Consider the following 12,504-nt stretch of genomic DNA (forward strand, 5'->3'; position numbering starts at 1 on the left):
CTTCTACCTCGATATAACGCTGTCCTCGGGAGCCAAAAAATCTTACCGCGTTATAGGTGAAACCGCGTTATATCGAACTTGCTTTGATCTGCCGGAGTGCGCAGCCCTGCCCCCCCAGAGCACTGCTTTACCGGGTTATATCTGAATTCGTGTTATATCGGGTCATGTTATATCGGGGTAGAGGTGTATCTGTTCTTTGTAGCTACACGTGTCTACCTAGATGCCACAAACTAGGTAGGAAACAACTTACAAAACTTTTCCTTGGAACTATTTTTAATCAGTTCTGCTTTGGGGAAACTATTTCCATAGCTGTCAGTGGGTGTAAGTGGTATCCTGTATGCACCAGGTGCTTCCACAGTGTGAGGGGGAAACTGAGGCCTGAGAATATTCAAAATAACATTCAGAAACACCACCCAGACACTGTTTATTAAATTAGAAAAAATGTGCACATAAAACTAACGCCCCCATATGAAATTCAATACGTTGCAGTCAGTATGTAATGCCATTCACACTCAAATGGAGACATAAATTACCAATATGATAAACTGTATCACTGGATCAGGCAGTTATACGAAGAACCAGTACACTGTCTTCCATGTTATTGACTACTGAATTGAATTAATCAAGCAATGAATCATATCAATATTGAATTAAGTACAAGGTGCCAGGTCCTTCCCTCATTAACAGAAATTGTGTGTTGTGTCCAGCTGAGGTCTAGCTGTGATCTCTCTTATAAGAACATAGGATTTACCATACCAGATCAGACCATCATTCCTTGTAGTTCAATATGTGACTTCAAAGGAAGGCAAAAATTCATATATCTATACCTAGCCACTTGTGCGGTGAAAAATGGGGTGAAAAACTTTCTTTATCTCTGCAGTGATCAGCTGATGTTGTGAAGCATGAGATTTGATCTCCTACAAATGTTATTACTGGTCATGAAACTGTCCAGTTCCTCTCTAACTCCAGCTGCAGTATTAGATTCTCTGACTAAGCTGGGCTTTGAATTCTAGTGTAGTGAATTCCCAAATTACTGCCTGTGAAAGGGATGAAATCACTGAGACACATGAAAGGCCTGTAGAAGCTCAGTCAGTGTGTCTGTAATCCTAGTATCACTTCTAACTAAGGAACTGATGTTTCTATAGCACCTGCTGCTGTAGTATATAAGCACTGACTTTCCAGAAATGATATGGAAAAAATGACACCAATCTTACTAGCGGAAGGATTAGTGGGTAACAAAATGCCGGCCTTAAACATGCTGTCTTGGGCTGGCACCACATCTTTCAGACCGTGTTTGGAAGCATCGTTGTAGAGAGAGGATATTTCTCCAGAACCTTCCCATGAGAGAGCTCCATCCTCCCCATGATGTCACACTACATGAAGATAAATGCCAAGGTCATAGGGGGGCTCAGAAGTAATGAAGTTAGATAGCATTCAAGTTCCAATACTTCTACTTGCTTCCTCTTTGAGGAATTTCTTGCTAGAACGCCTCTTCCCTAACCTCCACTTCAGGACCCCCTCAGGTAGAGTCCTCTCCTTATGTGCAAACCCATTTTTATAAATCTAATGAAAGCAGTAATCTCCCTGGAGATTTGTTCCTGTCATGTTTAGTTCATGGCTTTCAAACAAAGCTGGAGGGAGAAATATTACAGGCAAATAAAATAATCATTGCTGGTTGTAAAAAAGAGAGACACACACCACATTGAGACTGAAGTAACAGTCCATAAAGGAACCACTTTTTCTATGACATAAGTCAAGGTAAATTAACTATGCAAGATATGGCTCTCATGCTGTGCAAACTAGCCAAGAATTAATATCATTGTGCTTGATTTTACAATTCTCGTTGAGCCCAAATTCCCAGGAATATCAATGGGAATTCTGAGCAAGTACATCCTGTGGAAGTTAGATCTGAAAAAGACTTCTTATGTCATCTAGTTTTCACCTCATGCCAATTAAATATTGTTCTCTCTATAGCATGTTTTCTGATGCTTTGTAGAGTCTGGTTTTAAAATGTCTCAAGAAATGAGATTTCCACTGCTTCCGCCTAGAGACTATTTCACAGTCTGATAGATCTCATCATTAGAAATAGTCTAATTTTTACCTTTTCCTAGTTTCATCCATTGCTCCTTTATGTATTCCCTTAATGTAACACCCTAAACATTTCCTTTCTCTGGTTGATAGTTATCTCATCCAAATATGTGTAGGAACTGTGTCTGGCTTTTATTTTGGAGGAGACTCCTTAAAATAGTTTTAAATCCTTTTGTCCCTCTCTTATTGCTGTAAATGAAATTGATACCCTTGACTGAGTCAGCATTTGTGACACCAAGTAAATCCCTTCTTTGACAAGGTCCCATTTTAGCTTTCCAACATGCCGTATGGCTAGTTATGCAATTGTCAAAGCTCTTCATAAAGTCATATGACATTGACAGTAGGTCTTAGTAGCCAAAGGTTGTACAGTCACATCAATAGTATCTGCAGCACTAAGTGCAGATGAAAGAAAAGCCAGCTGCACATCCATTCTGTCTCCCTTGGCAACAGCATCCTGCCAACAAGAGCGCTGCCAAGTAAGGGCTGGAGAGGGAGGGACATGGATTACAAAATTAGGGATGGGCAAGCCATGTGTGAAGTGGAAGCATTCAGACCAAGAAACATCTTGCAAATTCAGATTTCTTTCACAAATGTTCTTGAAATAGTTTTGCTTGTTCTGTTTCTTTTTGGATACTGATATTAAAAGCATCCTTGCCCCGGTAGCAATTTTTTAAATAAATAGTGTCTAAAATACCAAAAGACTCCAATCCGTATCTCTATAACATAGGACCATATGATTTCCACCCACTGCACACCACACAGGTAAGAAATCTGTAGTAAGTTACTACATACTGATGCAGCAAATCCTCCAGATCAGGTTTGTGTTTTAGTGGCATGCTGCCGTTTAGTATTGTTGTTGCAATATGACCAAGATATGTGCAACAAGGTTTTATACAAGTACTGAGTTCTAGGAATTGGTAAATAGTGATATTTGGATTCAGATTGTATTGATAGGTCTTAATTATTAGAGGCCAGTTACTAAATCTTTGTATTTCATTCTGTGTATCAACAAACAGATTTCTGAAACATTAGCTAACTTTCAATCCTTTGTATGCTTCAGAATATCTAAATCCTGAACTTACAAATATTTGAGAAGTGTGAAACTACCTTGGCTCTCAGAGGATGATGTGGCAGCTCTTGATAGGCAAACTGCTGAAGTTGTAATTAAGAATTTAAAATCCAATAAAGCTCCAGGTCCCGATGGGTTTTCTGAGGAGTATTACAGAGCTCTAAAGCAAGTGTTGGTCCTTTTTTTAACTGAATTGTGTAATGGTATATTGCAGGGGAACCAGATTCCAGATTCATGGAGAGGCAAAAATTGTGGTAATTTCTGAAGAAGTAAAAGATTGTGCACCAGACAGACCTATTTCTTTTATGTGGATGCTAAAATTGATGCCAAGGTGCTAGCAAACAGACTGCCATCTTGCCCAAGTATGTTCACCCTGACCCATCTGGGTTCATTGCTGGCAGACATCTCTCTGGTATCAGAACTCTGAATTTGATCTATAATGTTAATTCTAGCAATTCTTCCTGTGTTCTTTCTCTGAATGCTGAGAAAGTCTTCACCTGGCCACAGTGGGAGCACCTCAGACAGATTTTGGTAAAGTTGGCTTTTGGAAACCAATTTTCTATGGGCATATTGGCCCTGTATACTCATCTTTAAGGCTGCATGTCTGTCACGGAGGTCACGGAAAGTCACGGACCTCCTTGACTTCTGCATTGGCTGGTGCTGGATCAGGGGCTGCCTGGGCCAGCAACAGCAGTCGTTTGGGTGTGTGAAAGAGGGCTCAGGGTTAGGGCAGAGGGTTGGGATGCGGAGCAGCACTTACCTCGGGGGAGGGGGGAGGGCTACCCGGCTCCCACCGGCATGTCCCTGCAGCTCCTAGGTGGAGGGACCAGGGGGCTCCGCTTGCTGCCTGTGCCTGCAGGCACCGCGCTCCCCACTCCCCCCCACCCCACAGCTCCCATTGGCTGAAGTTCCCCGCCAATGGGAGCTGCAGAGCCAGCGCCTGTGGCGGGAGCAGTGCGCAGAGCCACCCTGGTTTCCCCTCCCCTAGCCAGCCTCGCCAACCCTTCCCTCCCCTGCCCCCCGCACCAGCAGGGGTCCTGGTCTGCATGCTGCTGCCTGCTCCCTCCCAGCACGAGCAGGGGTCCCAGGTCAGGCGCTGCTGTCTCCCCCACCCAGCATGGGTCCCAGGCCACGCGCCACCACCCATACACCCACCCCCGCACCAGCAGGGGTCCTGGGCCAGCCTCCCTTCAGCACTAGTGGTGCCCCCAGACCTCACCTCCGCCCCCCCAGAGCATTCGCCGCCCCCCAGTCCAAGTTTTAATGAGGGGTATATAGTAGAAGTCATGGACAGGCCACGGGCCATGAATTTTTGTTTACTGCCTGTAGCGAGGCGGTGGGATACCCCACAGCCCTGCTGAGGGCCGAACCTCTCCTAACACCAACGTGGGCAGAGCTACTGGGTCCGGCGCCCACCCCTCAGAGGTCACGGTGCTGACCCAGAAGTATAAAAGCCCGCCTGCAGAGCTCAGTGGAGAACAAGCTGCCGGAGAGAGCAGACGTCTGTGGCCGAGCTCTTGCTTGGGAGACAGCAGCAGGCCGCGACCGGCCTGAGGACTCACCAGGCCAGCTGAGCCTACCCCTCGCCCGGTACCCTGAGGAGGACTGGCCGAGCCTGCCCCTTTCCAGCTATCCCGAGGAGTAGCCGACCCTACCTTTCGCTACCTACCTGGAGGAACCGATGCTGGTGGAGATCACCGAGGACACTAGTACGGTCCAGGTACCCTATGAGGGGGAGTGCGGAAGTAGCCCCGGGGCAGCCGACCCCAGTCTGGCTGCAGCACTGCCAGAACCTATGTCAATGTGTTGCGGCCAGGATACCCACTGACAGCTGCGAGTTTCCGCTGCTGCTAGGGCCCCGGGCTGGGATGCAGTGGAGTGGGAGGGCCTGCGTCCCCCCTGCCACCCACTCCTTGGATGGCAGACTCCCCCTTTCCCTGGCCTAGAGAGGCTGGGACCTCTTGCTCATTGACTCAGCCACTGCTTAAGGGCCTGGGTTCCTGACTATTTGATTGCTGCCCCGCCCTGACCTAGGGCCTGGGCTGCTACAAACTCATTGACTCAGCCCTGCTTAAGGGCCTGGGTTCATGAACATTTGGCTCAGCCCCTGCTTAAGGGCCTGAGCCCCAGACTGCGTGGTTGCTGCCTGCCCTGATTGAGGGCCTGGGGCTTTTCCTGAACTATTGGCTCAGCCCCTGCTTAAGGACCTGAGCCCCTAACCGTGTGTTTGCTGTCCCACACTACCGTCGCACCAGGACTTGACGGCGGACCAGAGCGAGGCGGTGGGATACCCCACAGCCCCACTGAGGGCCGAACCTCGGCCAAGACCTCTACACTGCCTGTGACCTCTCCATGACTTTTACTAAAAATACCCATGACTAAAACGTAGCCTTACTCATCTTTGATTGTCTGCTTTGGTTAATGATCATCAATCACCTCCTTTTAATTTGTCTAGGGGTACAAGACAAGCCTTCCCCTTATCCTCTGTTTGCTTTGACAATGGAGCCATTTCAAATAAATATGAGAAACCAACCCTTGTTAAAGGGCAGCAAAACGTGCTAAAAATTATGGAACAGTTGATTTGGAATTTGGGCAGGTATCAGGCTTCAAAATAAACGTGAAATTTTAGGAATTAATATTCCCAAAAGGGTCAAAATAAACTGTTGTCAGCTATATACATTTAAATGGGTAAAGCAATCTTTAAAATAAAATAATAAAATACTTGGGGGAATGGAACAAATATGAAATTTCTCGGCTAGGTAGGGTAGCCTCGCTGAAGATGAATGTCCTCCCAGAGTTATTTTTGTTTCAGTGCATCCCTGTTGGTATTCCTGGCATGACCTTAAAACATGGCAGGCTGCACTTTTAATGTAGATAGTTAGCACCCTCCCCTCAAACCTTGTGCCTCCTGTGGCAAGTCTATGCTTGTAAATGACCCACACTCCAGTTGTCTGGGAGAATCTCACATGAAAGACCTCTGCCAAATTTGTCGGGACTTTGCACAAAGAAGGACAGCGCAATCAGACTTAAGGCTATCCTAAAAGAAGCTGCTCTTAGACCAGCCTCGGAACTTGGTGCAAAGTGCTCCTCCAGCACTGGTCTCCACCAGGCAGGCTGAGGAAGAAGCACAAAAAGTAGCATTCCAATAGAGGGCGCTTGCCAGTGCCAAAGAAAGGCAAGCAAGGGGAAGGCAGTGGAGTGCGACCGCATTGGGCACTCTTCCACCCCTGGTCCCATGGCAGCACCATCTACTCCATAGAGTCTAATGCGGGACCTTCCACCGACAGCAGGAAGTCATCGCGGCACCAGTGGAATTGCAGTGCCTTCAACCCTGCAAACAGCAGCCAGAGACTTGTTGTCACTCCCGGTCCTGCCGACCCCATTAGGTCAGCCGCCGGCTTTGTCGTCCTTGAGCAGGAGAGAGCACGGTGCTCTGAGCTCCTTCCTGGCACTGGGCCACTGACTGCTTTTTAGAGGCAAGCCAACTTTTCTATCCTCTGCGAGGTTGTCCCCAGCCTGACACTGGTCACTGGACCCTTGGCACTGATTGGAGGCAGTGAGAGGTACCGCTCCCCTGTGGTTGCCTAGGGAGGATTCTTCATCTTAGTCTGATGCAGAACCCTATAAGTTAAACTTTAGGGCCGCCAGTACCCATCCTACATGCCGAAGGACCTTGGTGCGGGTTTCCCCACTGGTACGTGGCAGGAGGATAGTGGTCTATGCAGTGGCCATACTGAAACGCTTGGGAGATTCCCTCGATACTACGTCTACCCTCCCACCATTCATACTTGGTTGCTTCTGAGAGGCAGGCTCCTGTTCCTCCATGATTGGCACCAGACCCTGACTCCAGTACCAATCCAGTACTGATTTACAAAATGTGGCCCCTTTGGAGGTTATTGAGGCTGAAGAAGAAGCTGAAGATGGTGGCCCCTCCTCCAGTACAGGCCTCTTCCCCGGATGAGGCCGACTTGGAGCAAAGCAGCTTGCTTCCCCAAGATGACTTTAGGGCTCATCAAGGGCTTTTAAAGCGAATAGCAGCTAACCTGGGGCTTGAGGCGTTCAGGAATCCTCTCACAGCCTCATTGACATTCTGGTTGCAGCAGTTCCATCTAAATTAGCCTTACCCATTAGTGAGGCGGTAATAAGTCTGTTCAGAGTCCTGTGGAAGACCCCATCTTTTCTTCCCCCCCATTCCCCACTTCAAAGAGCACAGAGAAGAAATATTATGTGCCAGTCAGTGGGTATGAGTATCTGTACTCTCACCCCCTCCTGGGTCCCTCATCCATACTGGTGGCTAACAAATGGGAGAGCCAGAGCCAGTTGAGTGCTATCCCCAAACAGAAGGATGCAAAGAAACTTGATCTGTTTGGGAGGAAAGTTTATTTGACAGGTAGTCTACAACTATGTATCTCAAACCAGCAAGCCTTACTCTGGAGATACGACTACAATTTGTGGGACTCTGTCCAAATTTAAGGACTCCATGTCTCAAGACTTATGGCAGGAATTTTCAGCCATCTTAGAACAAGGAAAGAATGTTGCCAGAGCCTCTCTCCAGGAGGCACTGGACGCAGCAGACATGGCGGCCAGGACAATGACCTCTGTAGTCACCATGAGATGATGCTCTTGGCTGCAGTCATCGGGACTCGATCAGGAGATTCAGCAGTCTATCCAGGATCTCCCTTTTGAAGGCCCGTCACTATTTTCAGAGCAGACGAACGCGAGACTACATGGCCTGAAGGACTCAAGGGCTACCCTCAGGTCCCTGGGCCTCTTCCTCCATTCACTTCAAGGAAGCACGTCAGGCCTCAACAGCCGCCATGCTTCTTGGCTCCGCCACTGAGACAGTACTCCTATAAGAGAAAAGGGAGAGGTTACAAGTGCTGTCAACCACGTCCATTCACCTCAACCTCCCAGCTAGGGTCACACAGGTACTCCAGTAGGACCAAGCAGGCTTTTGAAGGTGCGCCCCAGGGTGCTGTACCAGTTCCCACTACAGATCCTGCCTCCCCTTTATTTTTGGATCAACTGTCCCACTTCAGCCTGGCGTGGTTCCACATAACATTGGACTCCTGGGTGTTAAATACAGTGGCGATTGGTTATACACTGCAATTTTCATCTACCTCTCCTTACCACACCCCATACCTGTCCCTCTTCAGGGACCCTTCTCATGAGCAACTACTTTCCCAGGACGTGCAGACACTCCTACAGATGGGGGCCAAGGAGAAGTTACCTCAAAACTTGAGAGGGAAGGGGTTTTACTCCCGTTATTTCCTAAGCACAAAGGCCAAAGGGGACCTTTCCCCCATACTGGACCTGAGTCATCTCAACAGATATCTCAAGAAACTGAGGTTCCGCATGGTCTCCCTGGCCTCCATCATTCCCTCCCTGGCTCCAGGGAACTAGTATGCCACCCACCCTTGACGGATGCTTACTTTCACATTTTTATCTTCAGTGGCCACAGATCATTACCAATTATCCACTCCTCCCGTCGGCCTGTCCGCAGCCCCCCGGGTTTTCACAAAATGCATGGCAGTGGTAGCTGCCTTCCTCAGACAGCAAGGTGTTCAGGCATACTTGTACCTCAATGACTGGCTGATTAAGGGTCATTCAGAGGCTCAAGTAAAGAACAGCATCAACCTGGTCCAAGCCACCTTCTGAGTGCTGGGACTATTGATAAACGAGCAAAAGTTGACCCTTATTCCAGTTCAGAGAATTGAGTTGATTGGGGCACTGCTCAACTCGACCAAAGCCAGAGCCTTCCTTCCGGAGGCCCAGTTCTGGATCACGTCGGACGTGATATCCAAGGTCATTGTCCAACCAATCATGACAGCCCAGGTTTGCCTAAAGCTACTGGGACACATAGCCGCGTGCACCTACATGGTCTGGCACACAAAGCTATGCCTCAGGCCCCTGCAGACGTGGCTAGCTTCCGTTTACTCCCTGAACAGACACCACTTGGACTTGGTGCTTACTGTTCCAAACCTGGTCCTCACCTCCCACCACCTCCTCTTCTCCCCACTCCTCTCCCAAAACAGCAAAAATGAATTTTCTAAGGAGACTGAGGGTAGCAAATTGCTTGGGCTATTCCAGCACCCACAATAAGTGAGGAATGACTGAGACTCTATATCCAGACATAGACTGGCTGGGATTCTCTCATGTCAGGTTGCAGTCCTCCTCTAACACTGAGACCCATCTTGGTGCTCATGTGTCTGAAAGCCAATTATTTTCCCTATTCCTTTTGGGGAACACTTAGCTTATTGAACTAGGCCAATATTTGCGCTGCTTGGGGCCAATGTATTCTTCCATTCACCCATCCTTACTGCTCGCGTAACACACACACAAAAAAGAATATTACCAAGTTGGCATTAAGAATCAGGAGGTTGATCTATGTTTTCAGAATTTAAAAAAAATCAAACTGATAAAATATAAATTATAAAGTTATCACCAAAGAGAATAATAAAATCTAGGAGGTGTTTTGACTCCAAAGAAAGAAAGAGAATAGGGTCAGTATTTCATTTTACATACCTTTCTCTAACAAGAATTTTAATAGTCCTATAAATAATCAAATGAAGGTATAACTATTCTTACAGGTATGGAATCAGGAGCTAGGTTTGTAAAACCCAGCTGCGTGCTAAATGGTATATCAGAGCAGGGGCATTCTGCCTTGAAACAGAGCATTGTGCAGTCTCACAAAGACGTGCAGCCGTGGAGCTTGTTGCTGTTTTGTTCCCAGCAAACTAGAACAGCCAGTGATCCTCTGTAGCATTTGAATAGAACTGTGCCAGACAAACTGTATCTGGACTTGATGGAAAAGCAAGCTGGAATAACAGCCAGCCAGTCAGTCTGCTTGCTGAGAAAGTAAATGGCTCAATAACTAATAAGCTTTCTTTGCATTTGCAATGGTATTTCATAAAGGAGCACAAGCCCTTTATTTTACATCTCTGGAAGACACGCCTCCCTAGTCTGTGTCTGTCTTCATTCCTCCAAAGGAATTCCAACATTAGCAGCAAACTCTCCACAGTGGAACTACCTCATTCATTAGGCGATGGTAGCATCTTTTATTTTTTATGTTGAAATATGAAACTTCCAAGTCTGCATGATGTGAGCAGGTGAGGATGTCTGCTGACAAGTCCAAATGATATTTTCAGGTAAGTGATTCCTTAATACAATCAGATAAAAGTCATCTTTTATTTTTCTCTTCAGTAATTATTGTGGTATTAGATTGTCAATGATCATTTTCACAAGGGTCAGAAGTCTGCATGTATTTAAATGAATGGGCACCAACAGCATTTTTAAAGCACCTATTACCATAGAATCTATCTGCCTTTGTGTGCAGCATGAAAATGAATGAGAAGACATTATTTTATTTGTAATACCTGTTGTTATATCAATTGAAAATCTAAAATTAATTTTTGCTTATGGACAGACTCATTTGAAGCCTTTGATGGAAATGACCCTTACCAGCAGTGATGGTTGCTCCTATAATAATTTAAATTGTTAAAGGGCTGGGCATAGTAGCTTTGTGCAAACTCTATAGCAGACTCTTATATTCTCATACTATGTCAGTGTCTTCTGATTGCTCTTTGTTTCTGTATGTGATTTCCAAAACTTCTGTTCAGGTTATTTTATGTTATTGCTGTTAGATTAATTGCACCCCTTTGTTATTCCTGGTGTTTCACTTTCTACATCATAGATTTTAATCAGACCTCGAATACAAAAGTAGGGGTTGAATTTGTAGTGTAATCCATAACATATGAACTGCATTTCCCTTCTCCTCCGACCAATACCTTGAAGAAAAAATAGAAAATAGCTTGTAATGTAGCATTTGAGAACCATTGCATGGCATTCTCAGACCTGATGTAAGATGGTGTGAAGAAAAAAAGCTCGTGGAAGTAGCCTACTTTTTTTTTTTTTTTTTGGTCAATTCCGCCATCGCTCATCGTAACTGAAATTGCTTAATCCTTTGCTTGTACAAATATAACTCTACATGGTTTACATGGAAATCCTATCATTTATCTGAAGCATTCATGCAGCATGTAAACAATAAAACATACTTTTGTTCATGTAATTTTTTGGTACTAGAATCTGGCAGGGTTCTACAGTTTCCATATTTTCAAAGTCACTTTTTCTACTTTTGTTGTTGTTGCTAGCTGAGATGCACATGACAAAAGAACAGGATAATGCAGAAGGTTTTCACTACAAAAATGTGTTTATTTCAATTGTTTTGAACAGTTTTTTTCAAGTGCTGTCTTTACCATCACTTTAGTATTCAAGAAGTTTAGAGGCACAATAAGGTTCAAGCACACTGTACTCTGCCCAGGTATACATGCATCCAAGATGTGCTTTTGTAGTCTAATGAGACACTGGACAGTCCCCTTTGTAGAACTGTTCCTTTTGCTTCCTTTGCCCAAGGCGATCTGAAATAACAGATCCAGCAGTAGAGTCTAAATACAAAGCTGTTCCTGACTTCCCACAGCAAAAATGTTTTTCAAGCATGGCTCAATAAGGCTCTGTTTATTCTGCTGCTGGGTCTACAGTGGGGAGGGCCAGAATAGGAATCTTTGCTTCCACATGCCAGACTGAATGCTTTGTGGATAATCATTCACCATGAAAAATGTTAATATGGGGCTCAAAAATTTTCCCTATATCTCATACAATTAGGGCTTGGTCCAAAGCCCACTGAAGTCGGTGGGAGTCTTTCTACTGACTTCAGACCACATGTTGCATAAGATGCTGTTGTTTAAAGATTCTACCTAAAGTCTGAGCTGACTCCAGTAACATGCACAGACTCTCGTGTAAGGCGAAGAAGCTATTCTTTACTTTTGAAGAAGTTAAAACTCTTTACCAGCTACTGCTAGTAAAGTATCTAGTGCAACTTCAGGTTGTATTAATTCCTGAGCAGACCCCCACCCCTCCATGCAATGGAACCCTCTTAAGAGGAGGCTGCAGGGGCAGTGGACAGCTCAGGAACCATGTCAGCATGGCTCCACCAGACCTGTGCAAACAGAGCCAGGAGAGAGCAGCAGAACTGAGGCTCAAGACCCAGGAGATTAGATACCGAAAGAGCTGTAAGTTCTGGGGACTGAACTCCCAGCTTCTTCTGATGGGGAGAAGGCAGGGTATTCCCTCCCCTCAATGAAAGTATTCAGAAGAAGCTCTAGAGTAGTGGTTCTCAAAGCCTGGACCTCTCTACTTTAGTAATGTGGGAAGAACAGGGTGATCACAACCCCTTGACACCTGTTGGCATTATGAGCCCCAGGCAGAGACCCTCACTCTAGAGGAATTTAATCATTTTCTTCCACATAAACATACCCTTATCTCTTCCTGTGAGTTTTTCCATGGAAGGG

At 45.9% G+C, this 12,504-nt stretch overlaps 1 protein-coding gene and 1 long non-coding RNA gene across 5 annotated transcripts in view; one reads left to right on the forward strand and one right to left on the reverse strand.

Moving 5' to 3' along the window:
* Nucleotides 1-12,504, forward strand: part of TMEM108 (transmembrane protein 108) — a 273,314-nt gene that overhangs the window by 234,597 nt on the left and 26,213 nt on the right. The window contains exon 1 of one of the 4 annotated variants that reach the window (XM_034760937.1): nucleotides 9,862-10,305. The exons of the other annotated variants lie outside the window; for them this stretch is intronic. Within the exon in view, the coding sequence (XP_034616828.1) occupies nucleotides 10,293-10,305 (13 nt within the window). The 5' untranslated portion in view covers nucleotides 9,862-10,292. Of the gene's footprint in view, nucleotides 1-9,861; nucleotides 10,306-12,504 lie in introns of those variants that run through there. 4 annotated transcript variants of the gene reach the window in all.
* Nucleotides 7,519-9,484, reverse strand: LOC117872465. The gene is made up of 2 exons (XR_004644488.1): nucleotides 8,738-9,484; nucleotides 7,519-8,007 (listed from the first exon to the last, which is right to left on the reverse strand). It is a non-coding gene; the product is annotated as an uncharacterized LOC117872465 (long non-coding RNA).

Source organism: Trachemys scripta, chromosome 2, assembly GCF_013100865.1.
Source record: "Trachemys scripta elegans isolate TJP31775 chromosome 2, CAS_Tse_1.0, whole genome shotgun sequence".
Classification (NCBI taxonomy): domain Eukaryota; kingdom Metazoa; phylum Chordata; order Testudines; family Emydidae; genus Trachemys; species Trachemys scripta.